Genomic DNA, 27,028 nt, shown 5'->3' on the forward strand with positions numbered 1-27,028 from the left:
GACATATTTGAAGGAAAGTAGCGAGTGATCTTGCACAACGAATAAATAGAAAAGCTGTAGCTAAATCTTTTCATCGTTCAACTGCATGTTTTCAGCAAGCAAAGACTTGTTTGCAGTTTTGGTTAAGTTTCGCCTGGTGTCTGAGTTTCTTTACAATTTTTTTTTTCTGTCTCTGCCTCACTTTAAGGAGGTGTTTGTTTAGCTTCGGTTCATTCACATTTATGCTCTGGCTCACAGAGAGTTAAGTACTGCACCTGCTGAGGTGTGTCTGTCTTGAGGCACCTGTTTCATCAGCCAATCAGCTGCAGACTTAGCCAAGGCACCACCTGTCAGTGAGAATACCTGCACACAAATTCACCCGCAAAAACGGAACACTTCATTCTACAGGGGATGTTTGTGCATAACAAGAACTAGAAGAGCACAAGTCAGCAGAGGTTACAGGCACTAACATTTGAGGGAAAATGTCTAATGAACTTGAGTAAGTAACTTTTCTAACTCTTTTACACTAATTCTACTAAGGTTCCTTTTAGACCACATTCCTTGATGACTTATTGTTTATTGGCACAAGAGTGTGCTTTTTATGTATGTTTGGCTTTGTGATATTTGTTAGTTTTGTATATCTTTCTACTATATTGATGATGTTTTTCTGCAGTCAAATGTGGCAGAAAATGTCTTAAATTCATTTGAAGCTTTTAAGGATGCCTGGCTATCAAGGACAATTTAATAGCTTGGTGACTTATGTGAAATTTACAAATTCATGTTTGAAAATGGCAGAAGAAAAAATATTTACTATTTCTTTAAAATATGGTGGAGCTTTTGGAATAGTGTTTTCTAAACATAACATCGCATTACAAAGTTATGCTTCAAAGACACTTAACTTTTTTTTAAAAAAATTGTATTTTTATAGTCATAATGTATTTGAGTACGACTCAGATGTGGGATTAACTGCATTGTGTCTTGGCATCGTTACAAATAGAATTTACTGTCAATATTCCACGACATGTTATGGCAATGTCTGTATTAATACTATGCTCTTGCATATTGTATTGTATACTAAAGATTGGGACCAAAGCAAATTGTATCTCTTTTCTAGCACGTTTTCTAGGGGCTGACATATTTCTGTTGAATGCTTTAGTTCACGGTTAAATAATTGGTCATTATTTTATAAGCATAGCTAAGCTACCTTTTTTTTCGACCTTTCACGTTGATATGATTTAGGCCCCAAGTATTATGGTACATAGAAAGTACTATGATGGGTAATTATATGAGTTCAGTTCCCAGAATAAAACCAATTGTCATACAGCTTAATTTACCTAATTAGAACATTTTAAAATATATACATCTCTGGGTATGGCCATGATTTTTTATTTTATTCCAAAAGATTCTTAAATTATTAAAATGCTGTTTAAATGCTAAAAAAAACAAACATTTAACCCAATAGAACAGGCAACTAATTTATTTTGAGACAAGTTGGCACCTTGAGTACAAAAGATACAAAAGTTGGGTGTCATTGAGTTTCAGCTCAGTTTCACTTCAGAAACGATGGCACCAGTCATTAGCATACAAGCTTTAAATACAATTAATTTGCTTAGCCTTAAACATGTATTTGGAACTTCAAAACATGATGATCTAAGACCATTATTCAGGAGCCTGTTCTTTTTAAAATATGTAAATGATCCACAGTTACTGGATGTAGCTATCACACTTTGCATTTGTTTAGGTTGTCTAGAGTGCACGAAAGTGCAACCTGGTATGTTATCATGAACATAAAAAAGAATTTTAAATTATCCTCATAAAGGCCAGAGTTTGACTTTTTTATTATAACCAGAATTTGACTTTTGGTTTATAGTCTATAGATTAGTTAGAATCTTGTAAATTAGTGTTATCTTTTTAAGTTTAAAGCACTATAGGAACAAAAAAGCACAAGCTTCCATATGTTGTTATCACAATTTCCAACATTTAAAGGGTGATTGGGGATGCTAAGATGCAAAAGCTTGGTGTACATCAATAAGGATGTTATGGCTACTTCATTCTGTAATACAGCAATTGTTTCAGCATATACCAAGACATGTTGCTTGTTACAGATTGCTTATTTTCATTTACTTGGTATACCTACCAAAATGTATTTGACAGGACAGTATTGCATCTAATGTCATCAGAAGTGGCACGAGTACTAAGCAAATATAATCATAACAAAGCCCAAAAATCAATACAAGATAACAGAATACAATTCATGAATATAGGAATAATATTATTTACTTTATTTTAATGTACAATCTGACACCAACTATGCTGTAACTACCTAAATCCCAGTGGTTATTTATAATCATTATGGGATGGAATAGGCTAATATATTTGTTACAGGAAATAAATAGTATAGTACAGATATGGGATCCATTATTCTGAAACCCATTATACAGATAGCTCCACATTACAGAAAGGCTGCCTCCCATAGACTCTGTTTTATCCAAATTTTTAAAAATGATTTCCTTTTTCTCTGTAATAATAAAAAAGTACCTTGTACTTGATCCAAAGTAAGATATAATTAATCCTTACTTAAAGCAGAACCTGCCTATTGGGTTCATTTAATGTTTCAATTATTTTTTTAGTAGTATGAAGATCCAAATTACGGAAAGATCATTATCTGGAAAACGCCAGGTCCTGTGTATTCTTGCTAACAGGTCCCATAGCTGTATATAGAAAAATATATTTTTTCTATAATGTTAGTACTGTTAAAGACTTTCCACGTAAAGGTGTTAGCATGGTGCTAGTCTAACAGATAATAAACAATGAAATACTTTTTCAAACTAGCACTCCAGCCCTTGATATTGTTTAGACCACAACGTATTGTCTATAAACAAGAAGATTAGCTACCAGTGGGGTTGTTGATTTGTTTTTTGCGTATGTTTATGCTTCAGATTAAAGGCAAGGTCAGTGATGTCACTGAAAACATGATATGATTCATTCCATCAGCTGATAATGGAGCAAGTGGCAGTCAAGTAGAGCTAAAATGCTGCCAGAAAAGAACCATGGGGTATTTTTTAGTAGTACACCTTATTAGTAATATCAACTAATTAATATTAGTTATTTAATTACAGCAGTGGGGTGGTTTTATACCATTGTTGCTGCTTCCCCACAATACCCACATCTGTGCATGAGACATAAAAAATATATGGTAAATGACATCATTTAAATTGCTTATATATGAAGAAACATACAAATAGTAAAGGCAGCTACATGTGCCATTGTAACAGTTTGTTTTGTCCAGAAGTAAAACTAAGCCTAAAATATTATAAGAATGCATTAAAAGAAGGAGCCCATGCAGCATCCATTTTACAAGGGCAGACAAGCAAACTGTAAAATGGAGTCTCGGCACACTTAGATAGTTGCTTCACCTTACAGTATAAACACATGCACCAAGCCAGGCGTCTGATATGCAGCATGTATGTGCAATTGCATTACAGAAAAGCAGAGAGGTACAGCAATCCTTCATTTTTTCAATGTGTTTTAAAGCCACCCACCAAGATTTTTTTCTTGGTTATTCTTCTTACTCAAGACAGTCCTATCTTTTGAACGGTGCATTTATTATTCTATGGTGTTGCATCATTAACTTAAAAAAATAAATGTTAAGATGTTTTCCTTTACGTTTTACAAATTATTGTTTTTATATATTTTTTTCAATATGTGTATCCCGACATATGCTGTCACCAGTTGTTAATATTCTTTAACTATAGGTGTGTCCTGCACAGCTGGCAGGAGTTACAGCATGTAAACCCCATTAAAATGGAACCAGAGAAACCTTTTAGTTGTGTTTGTGGTCAAAACCCTTTGTGCAGGTAGCAAATGTTCTGCTGTGCTTAAGGTGTGTTATTAAAGCTCTTAGCACAAAGTGAGGAATGAGGGGGTGCATTATACACACCAGTCCTGGAGCCATGGGCACATTAAATAAACGTGACTGCCGCACTGAGTCAGCATGTCAGCTGACAGATGATCCATTCAAAGAAGACAGCACTATTCACACATCTAAATAGGCTTTATGTGCACCCGTCAGTCACACACACATTTGCAGTGTAATATGTGCGTGTGTGCAAGACAGAGGGGAAGGGTGTGCTCAAGTAAAGCTACCAACAGTGTTGATTGATGCAATAATATCCAAGGACGCAGGCCACACTAATCATCCTCAATAATATTTCCTGTAATAATAAGAACTGCGGCTAAATATTAAAACCTTTTTATTTTCAATATATGATATTAAGCCCTTTAAATAGTTTTAATGGCATATGTATGTAGATAACCCTACATGTGTGCTCATATATGTTAATCCTTTGACATTGTATTAAAACATAAATACACTTTGTGACTCAGGGCTGATTCCTTACCCTTAAATTTGCATAAAAAATGGCCGACTTTCTAAATAAACAGCATTTTATACATATAGTAAAATTTCTGTTCTGATCATTGTTACTCCCCAGTTTGTAACTATTAAAGGCAAATCCTTGTCTGCAGAGTGAAACCATCCAAAAAAAGAATACCAGGAATAGTTTGTCATCAGGAGGAGCCCCACCCAATGCATCAGGGTATTCAATTAGCATTTCCTTAGTTTAACCCACTTACACAATATACTACATGTTACACACACCCTCTGTGTTCAATCACACCTTCATCTTGCTCGTAAAATATTTAGTGGCTTCATTGCCTGCAATGGTTACCAACAACTGTTTAACCTCTTTTTCTGTTAAAAAATATTGCCACTGCATGACCACATCGACATCCAGGGCAAAATAATAGCTTTAAACTTTACTGCTTTGTCAACTCACTTGCATATGTTGTTGACTCCTTTGATGAAAGATCTAAGTTCAATTCTCCTAGTAAGAGATGTAGATGTAAAATGTTTGGCATTTTAGCCCAGAGCAAATTCCTATACTGAAAAATAGATACATCTTGCCATCATCCCAGCCAAGAATAAGAATTTCCCAACATGTCAAAATGTATTATTAATATTCTTGACACATTTTTGTTTAAAAAAGCAAATAGATGATCATAAAGCAGATAGATAATCATAAATCATATACTTTTTGGTAATTATGAAAATGGGAAAAAAAAGATTTAATATTACTAGGGGATACCAGAATCCCCCAACCATCTCATTTGAATATACTTACCGGTATGTTCATTTATAGTCTACCTTTAAGATTATGGAAGCCAGGCACTGTATTTATTTACCGTATAACAATGCAGTGTTTCAGGTCTACGACTGACAAAGAGTCAAGCAAGTCCCAACACTATTTAACTGCAATGATGTATTCATCAAATCACTAGTGCACAGCACCAACGACTAGGCAATAGATACACAAACAAATAGTAAACGGACACAACATAACAAAATAGCCTAAGGCGGGGTAGCCAACTCACCCCCTTAATTACAATGCATTGTGCAAAGCTGCATCGAAAAAGCTCTCTGTATTTCATAATTGTCAGTAATTAAAGGGATGAGTTGAACATTATGTTCCATGGAAGCAAACTAGCTAAACACAAAGCAAATTAGTTGTGTTCATTTCAAAAACGTTTTTTTTTTATATTTTCAGCCCCCTTTGCACAGCCCAAATGTGTAAAGATGATCTAAATATCTAAGTTGCACTTTTTGTATTATCAAAACAATCTGGTTTCACAATATGAGCAAACGACATTCCTTTAAGATAACCATTTACAAGGAAAAAGTGAAGGCTGATAAATAAATAACTATAGGTACTAAAGTACTTCCTTTTTAAAAAATGCCTTGCATTGTTGATTCTATCTAAGTAGAACACAAACATACCCTACCTACATTAGCATTTCTCTTTTTACCCTGCTGTCATCTGTTTGTCCCATTTTCCATCCTCTAACACCTGCCCATCATTATTATATTGTTTACAATCTTAAATGTTAAGAGATAACAATAACAGATGTATCCCATATGATTGAATCCAGTAAGAAGTGGTTTCAGTCTTATTCAAATTTATTTTCAGATATGTAGCTCAAGAAAGGCTTGTGCCTTTAATCCTTACTAAGTGACTGGAGTTGTTTCTTACATGTTGAAATTGTAGGTGGTGAAGCAATAATTGTATTGATTTGTGCTAAACTGTTGGGTGGTGTCTGTCTTTATAACCATAGGATTAAAGATCAAACAGTTGCTGAATAGGCAATACATTTTTCTTTACCATTGGACAGCATTTATAAAAATTGTATTACATTTAACAGCTAATCTCATCGTCAATATATTTTCTTTGACTTTATTCAAAAAACAGCAGAATTAACAGCTACAGACCAGTGATGCTTCTACAGAATGATATCAGCCTTCAGAAGTATTCATGTACAAATGACGATGACGTCTGGTCAAAATACTTGGAGAATCCTATGACAGCTGCCACTAAAGCCATGATGAGGGCAAATGGAGATGATGATGGGGTTGCGGCACTAAGTTTACTCTATGACTACTACAGGGTAATGCATATGCTAAACAGCAATTCTGATTTACAATTCAGTTACTTGTGGTCTGATCAATACATAATATTGATTCTCAACTGGAGCATAAAAAATTCAGATACTTCTGAATTTTCTTCAACTTAGTGCAGTGTTAATCGTCATTCTAAATAATAAATGCACAGATTTCTCTTGACTTTCCTGTATTCTTTAAAGAACACATTCTTATTTTATATTGTAGGTCCCCAAGGAAAAGAGAATTATTACTCAGGGATCTACAGGACGCTGTGAGCAAGTAAAAAGGTAATAATATAACAAGTTATAATGGGGAAGGGAGGGAACGGGTAAACAATTTTAACCCAAAAAGAAGAAGCATTGCAATGGCTTTCATCTAGTAAAATTGGTAAAGAAATGTGATTTATATTATGAGGTGATATTATGAATTCATGCAGTTCATGATGAAATGGAGGAGCTTCAAGGTAAGGCTAATAAATAATTTATTTTATATTAACTGCAAAATATAGTTATGTGAAATGTTTTTTGAGCATGGAATTTTACAAACATTTAGCTATTGTATCTCTGAGCTGTTTCAGAAACACATTGTATAGTCTATTTTACTCAGGATATAGGTTCCTTTTAAAGCTAAGAGAAATGAGAGTTTACAGAATTAGTATTCACAAAGAGACCATTGGCGTCCTCTAGCATTAATAATATACATGTATACCCCATAATTAATCACTCAAATTAACTATTTCTATTATAGGAGCTGTATTGAATATGACTCAGACGTTTCAGCCTATGAAAGCACCCAGCTGATGAGATTTCTGAATGACAACAACTCCTCCACTCATGAGTATTCAGAAACACATAAAAAGAACAGCTATCTATCTCTGGATTGTCTCATAAATTCCAGTAAACTGAGTCTAACCAGTGGAAAGTTGGATAGTAATGGTCATGACGATTTCATGGCAACATCATGTGATGTATATGAAAAAAATGCATTGACTACATTGTTTGATCCTATCCATGTACCACCACCACAACAAAGATGGCAACCGGACAGCACCTTCAAGGAGGACACACCAGAGGTAAGGCTAAAATTAGATACTGAATTTACACAAACCAGAAAACCAGTACAAAACTCAGAAAAAAATGAGATGTTATGGTCACTTTAGAATTATGATCCTTATTTATTTTTAATTTTCAGCCACTTATATTCAATGATATACTTAGAAGCCAGGCAGAATCAACCTGCTCAGAAGACTATATACCAGGAGAAGCAAATAGGTAAATATTTCTCTATCTATCTTGTCATGTAAATAGGTATGTAAATAAGAGAAGTAAATTCATCCTTTTCTTTGAAGGCTGGCACTTAACAAAAAATTTAATTATACAGAAATTATCAGCCAACTTGAATATTGTTCTGTTTGTCTTAATGCTTTGATATATCCATCTTGGAGTCACCATTCACCTCAATACAAAAATGTATTTCATTGATATTTTCAGAGACTTTGAATGCACTCTAGAATCTCCCAAAGCAATTCACATCAAGTCTGGAGAGTCACCAATGGCTTACCTCAATAAAGGCCAGTTTTATCCAGTCAATCTCCGCACTGCAGAAACCAAAAAAGGTGTGCACAAAGTAAAGGTATGTCTCTTCATCAAACATTTTGTGTATTCATTGCAACAGGGCAATTTTTCTTTTATATGTCCTGCAGTCCAGTGTAACACAACAGTGTTTTCAGTTTAGGTCCTAAGTCATGACTTTAACATTTTACAGCTTACTCAATCAGTTTTGGGATATTTCCAATAGCTCCTAGAGATACCATTGCTATTATGAGGCATCACATCTCATGTTTATTTAATCAAAGATTAATTAAAGTTTCGGGTACTCAACTACTCCCAATGTAATTCTTTAAAAATGTTTTTTAAAAAAACTAAAGTTTCTAAATATTTCCAACAAGCAAAACCTCCAGAGGGGAAAAGTGCAAAAGTTGAGGCTATAGCAGGCACATTTAAAAACAGTTAAAACACCATCAGTGAACCAAGGAAAGGTAGTATTATGAAGCAGGACCTTGGCAGACATTGATAAATAGAGCCAAATACTTACACCTATGAAAAGGAGAGCAGAAAAAATGGAACAAATACTGCTATTTATGAAAGCCTTCTGATATTGCATGAGTTATTGATAATACAAGGTCCATTCTCTAGGGCAAACAATATAAGTCCACAAATGCATTTGTGTATAGTGATGTGTTGGCACTGATAAACTACCTTCTTTTCAGTCGTTTTAAATGCCCTTTTCTTTTGTTAAAACATAGCCCATAAAAGCAGAGTGCATTCAATATATTCTATGTAGTAGTAGTAGTAGTAGTTTATCATCTGTACAGGAAAAACTATGCATTGTGTCTCTTAGACATATGTATATATTTATTTTCTAAAAATCAAATAATGCAGCCTCATAAAGTTTTATTTAAATTAATAGGTTTATTCATTTATATAGATGAAACATAGAAGCTTGGTCTGAACAGTCACTTAATTTTGAAAGAAGTTTTTTAAAGACTTTTAGCGAGATCTAAGTCATCAGGAGTTTTGTGTTTATCAAATTTTCCATTTAATTCTGAGCTCACCAGTCAACAAAAAAGTACAACAGTTATTGGGTGCTCAAAGCTGTTGGGGAAAATTAGCTTATGGTTATTAATGTAGTTACACTAAAGCTATCATGATTCCCTGATTTCACAATATATAACACAACTGTGTGCTTTTTCAAAGGTTTATGTATGGATTGAGCTGGACTCAATGGTATAAACACTGAGATTGTTCACATTTCTTAGAAACTTTGAGCAGACAAATACAATAAATACACAGCTGAACTATAGCCTGCACTATTATACTTACAAATATTGTTCCATTTCTCTAGAGTGTGGTTATGGTGGTATTTGACAATGAGAAGAACCCAGAAGAACAGTTGAAACGATGGAAGCACTGGCATTCTAGACAGCCAACTGCAAAGCAGAGAGTCATTGATGTTGGTATGTTCAGCTATGCTTATGTTATCATTCTGTATGTTGCTGTTTTGATCTCTTGATATTTTCTAATGTACTCTCTATCTAGAGCAGTGCTTGATATTGTTAATTATGTATATATATATATATATATATATATATATATATATATATACACACAAGTCCAAGGGTTGCCAGCACTCTCGATAAAGTTACTTAAATTTGCCTGAGTGCAGTGCCAATAAATTATCCAAAACTACTACAAGAAGGTCCGCACTCAGGACTTATAAAAATCATAATATTTATTATAAATATATATATAATATTCTCATGCAACATTTTTGTGCTTTGCAGCTGATTACAAAGAAAATTGTAACACAGTTGAGAACGTTGAAGAAGTAGCCTATAATGCTTTGTCATTTGTTTGGAACATCAACGAAGAAGCTAAGGTAGCGTATACCAGAAGGTAGCACATTCTGTCTTAGATATCCAAATGTTTGCATGTTTACAGGTGTTTGAATGCTACCAGTAATATAAGGGGAATTGACAGTGATTATCAATGAATGGAAAAAAATGAGTAGAAAAGAAACTTACAGATAATATCTCTATGTTGGAAGGAGAGGCAGCATGAACTGTGTTTATAAAGTCCTTTGTTTTCATGGAGAAAACACAACCTCTCTGGGTGGATTTAGTGCCTATGGTTTAGGAGATTATCTCAGACGAGAGTAAAAAGTGACAATTGGAATCACTACCTAGCAATTTTAATTGATGTTTAGGGCTTCTACAAACTTAGCAACAAGACCATGATGGCTTACCTATAAAACATCTCTGTAGTCATTAGATATTAATTACAAGTACTCTGAGCATAAAATCAAAATTATGTTATGTAAGTATATATATTGAATGTCTTTTACTGATATTCTTTTGTTTGTTTTAGATATTTATTGGCATTAACTGCCTAAGCACAGACTTCTCATCTCAGAAGGGTGTTAAAGGTGTCCCTCTGAATCTTCAGATTGACACATATGACTTTGAGACAGGAGTCAAGAGGCTCATTCATCGTGCAGTGTGCCAGATCAAAATCTTCTGTGATAAGGTAAAGTTCCAAACTATTGCAAAATATCACATGCACGCAAAGTTCTGAAATAAAATGCTGAGCAATAGTTGATGCTATTTTTATTCATGCTTGTCTAAACAGTTTGCCATGTTTCTTTAAACAGGGTGCAGAGAGAAAGATGAGGGATGAAGAACGTAAACAGTTTAGAAGGAAAGGGAAATGTACTGACCAAAATAACAAAGGTATGTAAGAACTGAGTGAGATCATATAGTACCGTCTTATAAAGCCATGTGGAAATCATGTATTTATACCAATACAATGCACTCCTCTTACAGATATAAAGGCATCTGTTCTCCCAGGATACAGAGTGTCTGATATCACATATCTGAGACCAGTGACAGATATGGAAACACACCCTGTTTTGTTCATCCCCAACATTCATTATTCCAATCTTCAAAGATGTGGCGTTGTAAGTATTCTAATGTGTTACCAGATCAATAGCTTAAATTATAGTATGTCAGAAGGCACACCAAGGGTTCCTCTAGAAAAATAAATTGCACACATAGATTAGTACTTTTAGCAACTGACCATTTAAGATTCCATAATGTTATGATCAGAAATGCAATATTGTATTTAATGATTCACGTTTATGTTTCTCTTCATGCTGACCAGATGTGTCAGATCACCTGTAGAGTCAACCATAGCCACAGGAATTTAACAACACAAACACACCTTTCAGTCTAAGATTTATCTATGGGAATTTCACAAATGAGGACAATGCCTGCCCTATTAAATACAGACATCATGGAAGCATAATAGAATGTGCTGTAAACCATAAGTTGTTTCAGCATTTCAGTTATTGTAGCTTGACAAATGTTCTTTCTTGTGTTTTCTTTAAGGTACTTCAGTCTGTTGCAGATAACAGTGATAGGTAAGCTCAAAGATCTAAATTTTTTGCATTTGAGTGATTTATTCATTCACAGAGTACAGCACCTACCAACCATTAATGCGCTAATTGAGAAGCCTTAGTCAACTTCTTAATGTCACATGTTTGCCTTTCATATTCAAAAATAGATTATAAAGTGCAACCATATAACTCCTTCTGAGGCATTTGGAGTTTGCAGTTCTATGGTAGAAACATACCATATTAACTTTGTTAATCTTGTTTTATACAACTTTAAGGCACTTGCCTGAATTATTATAGCATTCCATGTGCAGATAGACACTTTTCTCAATTTACCACTTGATAAAAACAAATGGCATACATTGTACCAACAGAGTGTAGTTTTGAATTAAATATGGATTGTTTATAATAACTTTTATATTATTGCAGGTTATTACTCAAAAGAAGTTCTCAGTCATTCCCTGAAGGTTTGGAAGCACCACCATCAAAGCAACAGACAAGCGAAGACTCCCAAAGAGGTACACATCCTAAACTCAAATTCCACCAAATGCCACTGCCTCCATTCTTTTCTCTTCAATATATATCTAAAGCTTATTTATAGACTAACAAGGGTATAAAGGTGCTATTACCATTTTGGCATAATCCTTAGCAGAAAGATGTATCAGTATATGTAATATAAGTACATAATATGTCTCTATCTGGTCATCATTATGCACCACAACTTAGTAATAGTTAGAACTATTTTATGGACAGCTTGTTTAAATGAATCATTTCAGATTTAAATATGCGTAGTTGCATTTTAGTGAAGAATTTAAGAAGTGTTCTCTAGCATTGTAAATCCTACTATAACGTTGCTTTTTTCATTTGTCTGCAGTACTGTTATATGTACGGAGAGAAACAGAAGAAGTATTTGATGCACTGATGTTAAAAACACCCGATCTTAAGGGTTTAAGAAATGCAGTAAGTAATCTTGCCCATGTACTTTTTTTTATTATTATTTTAGAGACTTTATATAGTGTTCGGTACACTGGAACCAGTTACTGTTTCTAGTTTCTTCATTAGTCTTCTTGATTATCTTGATTATTTTAATTATTTCTCCTGTATATGAGACAGAGAGGTTTGAATAGATTATAAAATATAATGTGTTATTGATTAATTTTGCAACTTCATATATATATATATATATATATATATATATATATATATATATATATATATATATATATATATATATGTATATATATATATATATATATATATATATATATATATATATATATATATATATATATATATATATATATATATATATATATATATATATATATATATGGTCCTATTTGATTATTGTATAATACAAACAGAATAAAAATTGCTTAATATTGTGAGATGATAATGGGAGTTTTGCTGCCATTCATTAGAAACTGTAGACATCCTGTACCATTGTCTTTAAAGGGTTTAACTCGAATTTTCTTTAAACTGACATATTTGTATGTCCTCCACAGATCTCAGAAAAATATGAACTGCCAGAAGAAAGGATCTTCAGAGTCTACAAGAAATGCAAACGGGGGTGAGTGTAGACAAAGTTACATTATCTTCAGAGACAAATTCCTTTCTTAAAATGGAAGCCTTGACTTTTCAAGCAACAAGAAACACACAAATCTACATGACTAAAAGATTTTTTCTAGTTTTTAGTTTTGTAAAATGGGAACGTGGGACAAAAAGTTTTCATATGAACCAATAATTGAGATTTTGCATTGGAGATATTTCTTGCTAATCTTTTGTCATGAGGCTTGGACATATTATCTGCTATAACCCTTAACAAGCGTACAATTAAAGCCTTTAATAAGGTTAATCAGTACATACCTGAATTCCAAGCAGATGAGATAACTATGGGAACACATTTATTTCAAAAGTTATGGTCCTTATCTCGAACATTAAAGATCTGCAGTTAAAGAGGGCCAATAATCTAATTTAAGATTATTACAGTCACATACAGTTACTTTTTTAAAGCTAAACTTTTTATGTGTCCCAGGTACTTTGCTTCTTTTTGAGTAACTTGGATTCAGCTATAAGAGTACAAATAAGGGCAATAGCCCAGGGCTTACACATAGTGGGTTCCCTGTAGAGCATCAGATGTAGATCAGGTAGAGTGGGGAGATACAGTATTAGATACAGTAGGCAAGACCCTTTATAACCGTGCTGCCAAACCTGGACCCCTTTAGTTGATTTCTTTTTGGTACAGTCATCTGAAGACATTCCTCTATCACCTAAACCTAATCAAAAATTTACCTATTTACGTAAATGGCATGCAGTTGGTGGAAATACACTGGTGGAGAAAATGGCTAGCATGACATTTTCAGAAAATATAAAGGCTTATGGCATAAATTGTTAAGTAACATTCAAGGAAACAGGTCAAAGGGATTGTCAGATAGAAAGATACAGTCTCTTACAAGCCCCACTGGCTTTGTATATGAAGAGCCAATGCCGTGTTGTTATTGGCACTTGTCCAAAGATCTCCCTCCCCATGAGGTGGAACTGAAGAATGACTGTTGCTATTACACAATCTGCTATACCAGACAAGTCACACATCTCATAATCCATTTAAAGACCACATATAGTTCTCTTAAAATCAACATCTAAATAATGCATTTGTTAAAAAGAGTCTATTATTTAAAAAAGAAAAAGAAAAGCTTGTGCCTGAAACTAATGTATAATGGTTAGTAAAGTTTTGTTGTCTTGACATTTACAGTATTACAGTATTACCGTTGTAATGATCAAATTACAACTGATATTCTAGATAACAGTTAAAAGGATAATAGTATCTATTTAACGGAGAGAAAAATGGTGGAATGAACTGATTCTATGAATATTTTGTTTGTCATTGAAAATTTGACATCATATTGATGATATATTTCTTGCTTTCCTTAGCATCCTAGTAAACATGGACAATAACATCATCCAGCATTACAGCAACCATGTGGCTTTTCTTTTGGACCTGACAGATGTAGATGGGAAAATCCAAGTCACACTTAAAGAATTATAAAGCCTAATAGTGGGCCTTTAACAGACTTAAAAAAGACTCAAACACAAAGGCACAAGACCTGAGTTTTACAGACCTCAGAACCATGCTGGGTGCTTGCACTTCCTGGAATCAGAAGAGCACAAGAGCTGATGCAGCTTGGCAAAGGCAGGACAGGAGTCGCAGATCATTGCTGAAAACTTAAATACGTTTTGTACACTACTGACTGACAAATATTTGAGATCCGTAATCCCCCGTAGGATTTCTGAAGACATATGCACAATATTGCCAAAACAAATGTTACAGTTGCAGGTTCTGCAACACCTGCTGCTTGTAAATGGATGCTCTTGCTTTACTTTATATTGAAGAAAATAATTGGCTACTTCTTTTCTCTGTCCATCACAATATTTTTACCAATATTGCTAGAGAAGTATATTGTTTAATACTGTTTTTGTACTTACTGCGGTTATTTTAAACGGGCAATGAATTGTCTCCACTTTCCCTCTCTGAAGAATGGAACAGTTATTAGATCATTCATTCTCAAAGTGAATTGCCTAAAACCCCTTTAAGACTGCGACTCAGTTACAGTTACAATACAGTTCTAGGACATCTCCAGCCTAAAGTACAATATGATAAATAACCTTGTTGTGGATAGATTCCAGCCATATTAGAAACAAATCTATTACTAGCGCTGGTGGGTAAGATATAACGATACTGGTTTCTGACGTTAGTTGAACTCTACACAGCCATCCCAGAAGAGCCATTTCAGAACATTTTTAAATGTTACAATTGCGGATTCTCTTATACCAGAGATATTAATGTGAGATTACCATAGAGTATACCATAGGCTGATTTTTCTTTTGCTGCTCTGTCATTATATCGGCTGTTACACGATTATGTCTGGTTTTTCATTGTTAATTACAAAGACTTTGATTCCAACAACAAAGAAAACGGCATATGTGGATATTTTAAAAAACCCTTTAAGCTGCCATTTTTGCCTGAAATACCCTTTAATGTAATATGTTACAGTTTTATACATTTCTCAGTGTAAATATATGTATATATATATAAATATATAATGTATGTAAGAAAGTATTGTTTTTTATGTGTTCTATTAAGCAGCAATGCATTTTTGTCATTTCAAGAACTTGCCTTTTCACATTTCCTGGACTATGTATTTTTTTGCTCAAATTTTTTATATATACCTGTTTATAATAAAGGGCAAATAATACCATAGTGTATGATGTTTTATTTTGTTTTATAATGCAGAATTCCTTATTAACACGCCACTGATAATATGAACTGCACTGCACCTTTTTCTAATATCCCTCTGACATATGTTTCTACATATAGAGGTATGGGATCGGTTATCTGGAAACCCGTTATCCAGAATGCTCCAAATTATGGAAAGGCCTTGATTTCCCTTTTCTCTGTAATAATAAAATAGTACCTTGTTCTTGAGCCAAACTAAGATATAATTCATTCTAACCGGAAGTAAAACCAAACTATTGCATTTATTTAATCTCTACATTTATTTAATCTCTACATTTAGTCTACATGATTTTCTAGTAGATTTAAGGTATAAAGATCCAAATTACAGAAAGATCTGTTAACCTGGAAAACCCCAGGTCCCGAGCATTCTGGATAACAGATCTCATACCTGTAATTCTACATATATTTTATGGGCCATTCCTCTGTAAAGGCATTTATGTCCTCTGCATTAGCCAGCATTTCTAGAGCATTTAACTTTACTGAGCATAACAGCACTCTGATATTGATTTCTAGATGCACATTGGTTCATAGTATACTGCTTATGGGTAAAATACATTTAAAGGTCTCTATGATATGGGAGACATTCCTTTTCACTTGAACAATGCTTTAAGATACATTTCCTTATTTTAATTTAAGACCTAGCACTCTTTTCTGTGCACCTTCCATAATTTCACCAAATTGTATATTTGAATTAAGGATCAAGTAAGTACCTTATCTCAAATCATCATTAAAGGAATTGTTCACCTTTAAATTTGGGATACACCGAATCCAGGATTCGGTTCAGGATTCAGTAAATCTGTCCCTGAAAGTTAACTGAAAAGTAAACCACCCCTTTATAAAGAAATTCACAAGGTGATTATAAAGCTGGAAATATCTAATATAAAAAACAGTGTGGAACCTGCCATAGAATGCCATTTGTTTTAAAGTTAAAGCCTGTTTTATGGCATGTACTTTTCTAATGCAATATACCACACCTTTCATCTCATTTTCCCCTGGAATGCCATTTCCTAACTCCTTATTGTAACTGAGTAGACCTAAGTAAAACAATTTGAAAACTATTGTATTAAAACTATACAAATGTTCCCTTGACTTGAAAACTGTTCTAAAAGAATTTTAAAGAGCATTTCAAAACAAGAATGTAAGAAATTCAGTAGGCCATAGATTCACTAAGTTTTTGATTTTACTGACCCTTACCTCTATCGCCAGACTTGCCTTCGCCACCTCAAACCAGACGAAGTGCAATAGAGTAGATAGGAGTTCCTCAAACGCTGGTGTTTTTTCCTATTTAAAAGGTGATAGACTGAAAAAAATTTTGGGGTATCCTCCTTCCCCCCTACATTTGCTAACATATGGCACATAAACTATATTGTGAGCACATGTGTAGGGCATTATAACAACTTTATATAATTTATATAATTTTATATAATTTCATTAAAGTTCCCTGGCCTTGTGTAGTGTAATGTATTTGCTGCAGCATATACGGCCATTGTACTTTAACTGCACCCCGTATGCTAATTAGCCAACGGTAGCGTAACTTCAAACTGCTGAGCGTAATTTTGCTAGCGTCATTTCATCAGCTTTTGGTACCCTGTGCGCAACTTTGTGAATTAGCGTTTTCCAGGTGAATTTACGCCTGGTGAAGTGTTGCGATGTGCGCGAAGTCATCGCTGGCGAATTTTCACCTGTTAGTGAATTTGCCCCATTAATTTAGCATAAATTGTAAAGATGTACCCTGATAGTATTTCCATGCTCAGTATGGGAGGACAATTAATTTGCAGTTTTATGTTGTACCAATAGTGGATCATTCTGATAAAGGGTGGTCACTGTGAGTGATAGCCAAGAATTTTGCATTTAGTAAGTGAATACATACCAGTTCCTGTAGAACATTAAACAGATAAAAAGTGTTATAGATCTAAATTAAATATTCAAATGTGGACTTAAAGGTACTGTGCAGTAGTTCAGAGTGTTTAAAATGTACTTTTATCCCACTCTAATAGCTTTATATTGAATGTATTTTTTTCATTTTCTAAAAGTTAATTCAAACCCCACTTTATCGCACACTACTCTCTCATTTTCACAATGAGGAAGTAAGTTGCGAGTTAGAGCATACTTCTTGAGTTATACAGTGCCTGAATTAAAAAATGTTTTGAAAATGTAATTTTTATTTGGGTATTTGTATGGTTTAAGAACTGTATTTGGCTTTTTATGGTACATCTGTGATATGATCTGGAGTACTAACTTCAGGATTGTGTAATGCACAACTGACAGAATGGATGCAGACGAAATCCTTTTATTTTTTTTATTTTGAAAAGTACTATGTATTTTAACCATGGTTTTAAGTTAGGTATGTAAGTACAGTAGAACCCCAATATAGGTCAAAATGGCATAACGTCCAGGAAAACATAAAATCTGGGAATGAAAAAAGTAAACTGCACGTGTGGGACCTCAACACCTTAAATTTTGGGTGTATTTTTGTCTGTACAACTTTAATGACTTAGATATATAATTATGCAGGAATGATCTTGCAGGGTTGTATAAAGTAGCATTGGAAAGCAGGAAAAACAACTTAATGAGATGAGCAAGAAATCATAGGTAAGTGGATGTTGTTAAGTACTACAAATACTTTATATCCCTAAGGTCTAAAACGCAATATATATACAGTATATATATATATATATATATATATATATATATATATATATATATATATATATATATATATATATATATATATATATATATATATACACATGAATTTGGTTTGGGAGTATAGGTGGGCCACTGACAAACGCCATGGCAAAGAAGAAATTCATCAACAGTGCTACATATTACATATCCAAGCCATATGTTAAAGAAAACCAACATAATTAAATATTCAATATAATAAATCAGATTTTTATCAAGTTGTAGGCTACCAGGCTTGACAAAGGGTCTTGTATAGGCTCGAAACGTTGCCATTATTATGAGCTAATAAACAACTCACAACTGGTTTAACAGCATCGAATGTGCCATTGGGGTTTTTGTTTGTGGATACTATTTTTGGGCCCTTGGCAGTGTTGGGGCCATACACCTGGATGCACCTGATACCAAACAGGTAACACTGGTTGTGTCGGACTGGCCCACCGGTATACCAGGAAAACTCTTGGTGGGCCCAGGTGTCAGTGGGCCCTCTTGAGTCTAATCATTTGGCCTATTTTATGGCCATTCCCTATTTCTTTAATAGGCTTAATCATGGAAGCATTGAGTATAGTATATAGAGATAAAAGACTAGGACAATAAAGAGGTTGAGTGAGGAGAGGAGGAATAATAGTTTGGAAAGTGGGCCCACGTTCTAAGGTTTTCTGGTGGGCCCCTGCCAGTCCACATAGGGTCCCCTGCCAGTCTACATAGGGGATACCAAATGGGCAATAACAGCACTTCTTTTGCACCAAAAGAATTTTTTTTTCATGCTTGTTTTGCTCTCCAACTTTTCTTTACATCTGCATGTGACTCACGGGTAAAAAAAGTTTAGGTACCCCTGCCCTAGAGAATAAAAGAACAAAAAGTATTCCTTGGCCTTAAATCAAGATGATTATATATATATATATATATATGACGCAATGGTGCACAACGTTAACAGTAAGATTGGTTATAGATATATGAAAAGTAATGGCACTCTCAGGCTTTGTATAGCAAAAAACAAAAGTGGTTCTTAAATTATTAGGCTCAACGTTTTGAGCCCACACAGGGCTCTTCAGCAGGAGAATGTGGTTTGTTACATTCTCCTGACGAAGAGCCCTGTGCGGGCTCAAAACTTTGAGCCTAATAAAGAACCATTTTTGTTTTTTGCTATACAAAGCCTGAGAGTGCCGTTATAGATAGATAGATATAGATATATATAGGCAAACTTTCTCCTCTCCACTACTAGTCCTCTCCGTAACCCAGGCTCTGCAAAACAAAATGTGAATCATAACATTCAGTATTAGAAACAACCCTGAGAATATAAAATGTAGGAAACTTTTTGTCATAAGGGTCACGGGGGCTTGGTTATGTATAATAAGTATGCAGAGAATGTCATTCTGTTGTACTTTGAGTTCTTTGGGGAGAAAAATAAAAAAAACAGAAAATGTTAGTGGTGAGTAGAAGGCATATCTGATTAATTTCAAAGAATATTCAAATATGTTTAAAATTTTTACTTTTGTAGAAATACTAAACAAATCTTCCTACATTACCAGCAGGACAAAAGCTGAGAAAATCTAGGGAGGTTTACATTAATGCCGTATAGCTACTTTATGTTGTTAATTAATGAATAGGGATGTGTGAACTGCTTTGTAGTGAAATTCATCATTTCAGCAGCGACAATTTTTTTTGAGGATTTGCTCTAGAATATCACAATTTTTTGCACCAGAATATATCTTGCCTTCCACATCATCAGAAAGGAGCCCTCTCCAGCCCTCCCACTTTAACTCCAATACATTTTGGCAATGTTTTGCAAATCTTTATGGAGTTTCACAAATATTTTAGAAAAGACAGCACTAAAAGGCACACAAAACATAGACTGGTTCCTCAATCCAGACATTGTATTATTATTGTCACAAGATATCCTGACTCCTATATGAGAATTGGCACCATAGCCAAACAACTTAATACCTATTGGTTTCTTAAACCTAAGGTTAAAGTGAAAAATGCATGGAACATACACAAAGAAATTGCAGAAGAAAATATGTTAATGCTCCTTTTATTGCTTAACAGCAACATGAAAGTAGATGTTCCTTAAAGGGATCCTGTCATCAGAAAACATGTTTTTTTCAAAACGCATCAGTTAATAGTGCTACTCCAGCAGAATTCTGCATTGAAATCCATTTCTCAAAAGAGCAAACAGATTTTTTTATATTCAATTTTTAAATCTGACATGGGGCTAGACATTTTGTCCATTTCCCAGCTGCCCCTGGTCATGTGACTTGTGCCTGCACTTTAGGAGAGAAATGCTTTCTGGCAGGCTGCTGTTTTTCCTTCTCAATGTAACTGAATGTGTCTCAGTGAGACATGGGATTTTACTATTGAGTGTTGTTCTTTGATCTACCAGGCAGCTGTTATCTTGTGTTAGGGAGCTGTTATCTGGTTACCTTCCCATTGTTCTTTTGTTTGGCTGCTGGGGGGGGAAGGGAGGGGGTGATATCACTCCAACTTGCAGTACAGAAGTAAAGAGTGATTTAAGTTTATCAGAGCACAAGTCACATGACTTGGGGCAGCTGGGAAATTGACAATATGTCTAGCCCCATGTCAGATTTCAAAATTGAATAAACGCCTAACAAAATCCAAAATGGTAGGTGCAGTGCAGTAAGTTCAGTATATAAAATTCAGCATTTGTAGTCATGTTCATTTTTAAGGTTTACTTCTCATTTAAGAGCAACCTATCCTATTGTTGCCAATGGTAAATATAGATCTCTTAAACTTAAATAATGGGTTCTAACATGGGGCTCATGGGTATGGTATTTGTATGTACTTTTTTACAGCTAGAGGGCAAATTTATCAAAATTCGAAATTGTGGTTCTTTAGTTATTCAAGAAATTCACAGTAACAAAAAACTCACTATCTTGCATATATTGTAGTTTGCTTTTTATTTTTTTTGTTTTTTTACTTCCATTTATTGCATGAAACAATAGCAAAAAAATCTAATTGTAATGTTGTCACCTAAAACCTTCTGAGATTCTATAGAAGTCAATGGGGGGTGTATCGAAAGCACTAAAGAAAGTTGATATTCTAAGGCAGGGGTGTCTAAAAGGTAGATTGGTATCTACCTTTAGCTGGTGATCAGTAGATCTCAAGAAACTGTCATCAAACAGCTAAATCACCCTCCTGTTTCATGCTTTTTTTTTTTATACAGCCTCATTGAAATAAACGAACAAAAAAAATACAATTCAGTTTTCATTTCGAATTGTATTCTTGTTTCTTTTAAAGGAACACTATACCCCCCAAACAATGTAGGTCTTTATAAAAAGATATTGCATAAAACAGCTCATATGTAAAATCCTGCTTCATGTAAATAAACCATTTTCATAATCAAATACTTTTCTAGTAGTATGTGCCATTGGGTAATCATAAATAGAAAATTGCCATTTTAAAAAATAAGGGCCGCCCCCTGGGATCGTAGGATTCACTGTACTCACAAACATACCAACAAACCATACATGTTAGGTCACATGAGCCAATTAACAGACAGAGTTGTGTCTTTTGCTTCCACACTTCTTCCTGTTACAGTTAGAGTTGAAGTATTTCTGGTCAGGTGATCTCTGAGACAGCACACAGACCATCACGAAATGGTGGCTCGAAGCAAGAGATGTAAAAGGGCAATATTTACTTAAATATATATTCCAGTTTGGTAAGATTCTTTAATATGCCACTTAATATGATATGAACTATCTGTTGCTTAAGTGTTCATTTTGGGGGTATAATTTTCCTTTAATTATGCTAGCAATCAACGGGGGAACACAATGCTCTAGATTAAAATCTAGGACCTAGGTAAAGGTCTTGCAGCAGTGTTACATTTGTTGAGTAGTTTTACAGCAATGTACATAAAAGAAGAAAGAGGAGTTCTGCTGTTATCATTTGGATATGGGAAGTTATATTGTAATACTATGCTGATGAATCTGTTGGAAACAATAACATGATTGCAAACCTTGCAGGTTTACATTTCATATATTTATATGGTATAAAATTTATAACAGCTGTTTACTTTGGCTCAGCTAATCCACAGGTATCTCCAAGCAAAAGTGTAGTAAATGCTAAATTCAGATTAAGGCGCCAAAAATATGGGAAAACCATCTCCCATAGACTGCATTTTAACCATATCATTAACATTTTTTTAAAAAATATTTCCATTAAAACAGTACTTTGTATTTAATCCCAATTAAGATATAACTAATCAAAATAACCCTATTGGGTTAAATTATGTTTAAATAATTTTTAGTAGACCTAGGGGCAGATTTACTAAGGTTCGAATGGTAATGAATGGTTTTTTTGGTCAAAACTCACAAATTCGAATTTAAAACCACCAACTCAAATTTGAATTCGAATGTGAGATTTATCATACCTCAACCCTGGAAACAGTTCTAATTCAACTATTCTCCACCTAAACTCTGTTCATGTAGAAGTCAATGGCAGAGGTCCCTTGAACTATTTCAAGATGTTAATAGTAGTAGTGATGAGACAAATTTTTGCCAAGTTTCTCTTTGAAAATGACGCCCCATAGACTCCAATGTGAGAAAAATATGTCATGCGTCAAAAAAAATGTGTGCATCAACAAAAAATTTACAAAAATAATTTGACATGCAAAAGTCGAGATTTGAGTTTTTGGCTCGGGACTATTTGATCAGATTTTAGACGTTCTAATTTTTTCATAAATAACAAGCCATTCAAATTGTGAATAAAATTTAATTTATTTGAGTTTAAAAAAATTCACATTACTCTAAAATTCGACCTTTGATAAATAACCCTCCTGAGATATGAAGATCCAACATATGGAAAGATCCCATATCCAGATAAAAAACAGGTCCAAAGAATTCTGGGAAAAAGATCCTATACCTGTAAGCCATAAGGCATTATTGAGCTTCTGTTGTTTGTCAAAAAGAAGAATAGAAATAGTCACCTGCAGTAGAAAATGAATTTGTCCATGCTAGCTTTAGAAGTGAGGATGTCTATTATATGATATGATGATACATCTAGCCTACAGTAGTAGAATTTTCTATGCATTATTTGATATCAAGTCTATGGGGCAGATTTACTAAAGGCTGAAGTGGCAAACGCTGATTTCAATTCGCTAGCGTTACTGCCCGCAGGTACTTTGCCGATTTACTAACGGGCCCAGGCATTACTTTGCTAGCGAAAGAGAGAGACACTAGCAGTGATTCACACTCTATTGCCAGACGACTTTTTACTCTGGCGAATGGACGTTACTCCGCAAAATGCGGATTTTACTGAACGTTACCTCTTTCGCCAGAATTGCCTTCACCAGCTCAGACCAGATGAAGTGCACTGGAGTCATATTTCTGAGTGGAATAACTTCTAAGTTCAAAAAACGCTGGTGTCTTTTCCTTTCTTTCAGGTTGATAGGCTGCAAAAGTCCTGAAATTTATTTTTTTTGTAACCGGTTTCCCCTATACATTTTCTAAAATATGGAACATTATTTTACAGTGGGCTCATGTGTGGAGCATTAAAATAACTTTATTGACTTTATTAACGCTCCCTGGACATGTCTAGTTATCATTGTCCATGTAATGTATTGGATGCAATATGTAACATAAAGAGGTCCATTCAACTTTAAATTTCGAATTTGCGATAGGCGGAATTGAACGATAGTGCATCTTCGCTTTGATTTGCTCGGCCAGGACGAAACTTTGCATTTTAGTAAATTAGCGTTGTCCTATGAAATTTTCGCCTGGCAAAGTGTTGTGATGGGTGCAAACCATTGCTGGCGAATTTTTACAGCATAGTACATTTACCCCCAAACAGGCCCGAATTTGTGGAAAGGCCACCTAGGCCCGGGCCTAGGGCGGCAGGATTTTAGGGGGGCGGCATGCTGCCCAACCACACCCACATTGGTTCAAAAACACTGGGGATGCGCTGGTGATATACAGTAATCTTTTTTAAATTTCCCGTGTGCCAATCCCCATTGCTACTGTCCGCCTGGCAGGGAAAGGGGTGACGAATGGCAGTGGGCGTAGGGTAGCCCACTATGTAAATCCGGCCCTGCCCCCAAATCTCCATGTGTTACAGTTTCATCATCTTTACCAAGGAAAGCCGAAATGTACACATTACTTTTGATTTCCGCTGGTAAGTCATAATAAGCCCCTAGGAAAAAATTTAATTTTGACTATAAGGAAGAACCAGAAAAACTTGTATTCAATCTTCATGAGGCTTTTACAATGTTGTTGCATTAGTTCACTCAGCGCCCAAGGACCTATAACTCCGGAGGGTCTCTTTGTACGTGATTAACCCTGCCTTTAGGAAATCTCTTGATGTCTCCAAAGTCCCCTCAGGGAGTAGATTGACATTAGAGGCTTCTGCTGGCTTTTGACATATTTAGAGTTTCTTTTAAAGCCAGGAATGTGGTTTTATTGCAACTTGTTTGAAAGCATGACCCAAGAAAATGACTAAAGCACCTGTATGATTTAGAATTTCTAAAAAGATAGAATTGTATGGTTTGCAAAGGCTTCTTTCATTAACAACTTAAAAGAAGACAACAGTTATATACCTTGAAAATTACTATAATGTAAGCCGGCCATCATTTTGTAAAGCGGAATATTAGTTAGAAAACAAATCAGATCGATCATTATTGTCATGGTACTCTTCTAATAGTTTGTCTTAGGGGCAGATTTATTAAGGTCCGAATTGGAAATTCAAATTTAAATTTTCGAGTTGGATTTTTGGACAAAACTTAATTCAAGTCGGGAATAAAGCAAACTCGAATTCAAAATTTTACATACTGGACCCTGGGAACAATTCGAATTAGACTATTCGCCACTTAAAACTTGCCGAGTTCATGTAGAAGTCAATAGGAGAGGTCCAGTGACCCATTGGAAGATGTTAATAGCCTTCCTGACATTCCAGTTTTTTTCTGCCCCTTAGTGTGTCAAAGGATAAATAGCTATAGATTAAGGGGCAGATTTATTAAAGGTCGAATTTCGAATTGATGTGAATTTTTTTTTACTCTAATAAATTTGAATGTACTCACAACTCGAATGGAAGGTTATTTATGAAAAATGTGAACAGTAAAATATGAAACGGGAACGACAAGAAAATTTGTTTCATATTCAAATCGAATTCGACTGAAACTCAAATTGAATTTTCCCCCGAAAAAGAATTAAAATGTCAGGAAAGCCATTAACATCTTCAAATAGGTCAACAGACCTCTGCCATTGACTTATAAATGAATTTTTCAGGTTTTAGGTGGCGAAAATTCTAGTTAGAACTGATTTCATGGTCGAATTGAATTTACATTCAAGTTGGTGCTTTTAAATTCTAATTTGTGAATTTTGAAACAAATAAAAATTCTAAATTTCCAATTTACCCTTTGAACCTTAATAAATCTGCCTCTAAATGTATGAAAAAATAACATTTTCTGAACATGACAGATTTGTTATTCTCTTATACAACCAATCATTATAAATACAAATAATACACAAGCTGCCTTTATTGCACTTGTGTTCGGCTGTGTCGGGCCAGTCCGACACTGCCTGCACATGACAGTAGGATAGCGATGTGAATTTTATAGCTTGGGATAGTGTATGCAATAAAATTTCTTAATGAAAAAGTTGTTACATTTTCTACAAAAGTTTACACCACCTTTAAGCAGGTGTTAAAGGTTTGCAATGCGCAATTAAGATACGCAATGCAATAAAATCCTAATGAAGAATATTACATTGCAACATGCAAATATTAATGCATACGTAAATTTGTTCTCTTTGAGAATTTTATTAAATTTCCCCTTAAGAGAAACTGATGAAGCAAAAACAGTGCCCTGGGCTGGCCAGCGAACAGATATTGTTAAAGACAGCGTGGAAGTGTAATTGTGGAGTGTTATGGTTCTCTAGACAATGTTTAAAAAGCACACCCACACAGACTTCAGCTGTACACTTACTGATTGGAGGCTGATACAGACAAATTATCTAAAGTTAGATGTTTTCCCCTACCTAAGACAATGATCGTGCCTTTTTAAAATGATAACAAAGGACACATTTCAAAATGAACAAATGTCATAATGATCAAGCTTGAATAGAAAAGCATAAAAGAGCAATATTTGCGTACTGCTACATTTCAACCTATAATACTTTTAACATAAAACTATGCAAAAATAGGTAGTAATGAGAATTAACAAAGACCACAATTCTTAACTGCTGGGAATTCTTCCGAATTCCCCAGTTTATATTAAAACCTTGTGGTATCTATTTATGTACTAAAAGAGACAATGTAACCCTGGAATTTCTCATGTATTCAATTTCAATTTATTGGTTTTAATGTTTTGTTCCCTTTTTATTTGTGGTGTGTAGCTTCTTCTTCCTCTAGAGAACAGGTCCCTGCTTGGATTAATTGTCTTTTCATGGAACAATGAAGAAATTATTCTAAATGAAATACTTCCAATCCACATTTTATCTGTATCAGATTATGTTCCTATTCTGTAATTTAAGTCTATGCACAACTAGAAGAACACAAGCAGCCTCTTTTAGTCAGCAGTGTTGGGTTTTACATTACAATTTTCTCTTGCATCACAACTGCAGGACCTTGTACTTGTCGGAGGGTGTATTCATGGCTAAGGGGAATCATTTCTATTG

General features: G+C 34.4%; 1 protein-coding gene across 2 annotated transcripts; it reads left to right on the forward strand.

The window, feature by feature from the left end:
* The first annotated feature begins 231 nt into the window (after positions 1-231).
* On the forward strand, positions 232-15,678 carry grhl3.S (grainyhead like transcription factor 3 S homeolog). 2 transcript variants are annotated; one of them, XM_018241322.2, is made up of 16 exons: positions 232-478; positions 6,288-6,480; positions 6,701-6,762; positions 7,223-7,547; positions 7,667-7,746; positions 7,966-8,107; positions 9,380-9,491; positions 9,819-9,913; positions 10,402-10,560; positions 10,685-10,763; positions 10,857-10,990; positions 11,421-11,452; positions 11,855-11,943; positions 12,300-12,385; positions 12,931-12,995; positions 14,357-15,678. In XM_018241322.2, the coding sequence occupies exons 1-16, from the start codon at positions 462-464 to the stop codon at positions 14,469-14,471; spliced, it is 1,785 nt and encodes a 594-aa protein (XP_018096811.1). In that variant the 5' UTR covers positions 232-461; the 3' UTR covers positions 14,472-15,678. The 2 variants fall into 2 exon arrangements, with proteins under 2 accessions (XP_018096811.1, XP_018096810.1); XM_018241321.2 differs by having other exon boundaries at positions 233-478; positions 6,285-6,480.
* Positions 15,679-27,028: the final 11,350 nt, after the last annotated feature.

The sequence above is a fragment of the Xenopus laevis genome, chromosome 2S (assembly GCF_017654675.1).
Source record: "Xenopus laevis strain J_2021 chromosome 2S, Xenopus_laevis_v10.1, whole genome shotgun sequence".
Classification (NCBI taxonomy): Eukaryota; Metazoa; Chordata; class Amphibia; order Anura; family Pipidae; genus Xenopus; species Xenopus laevis.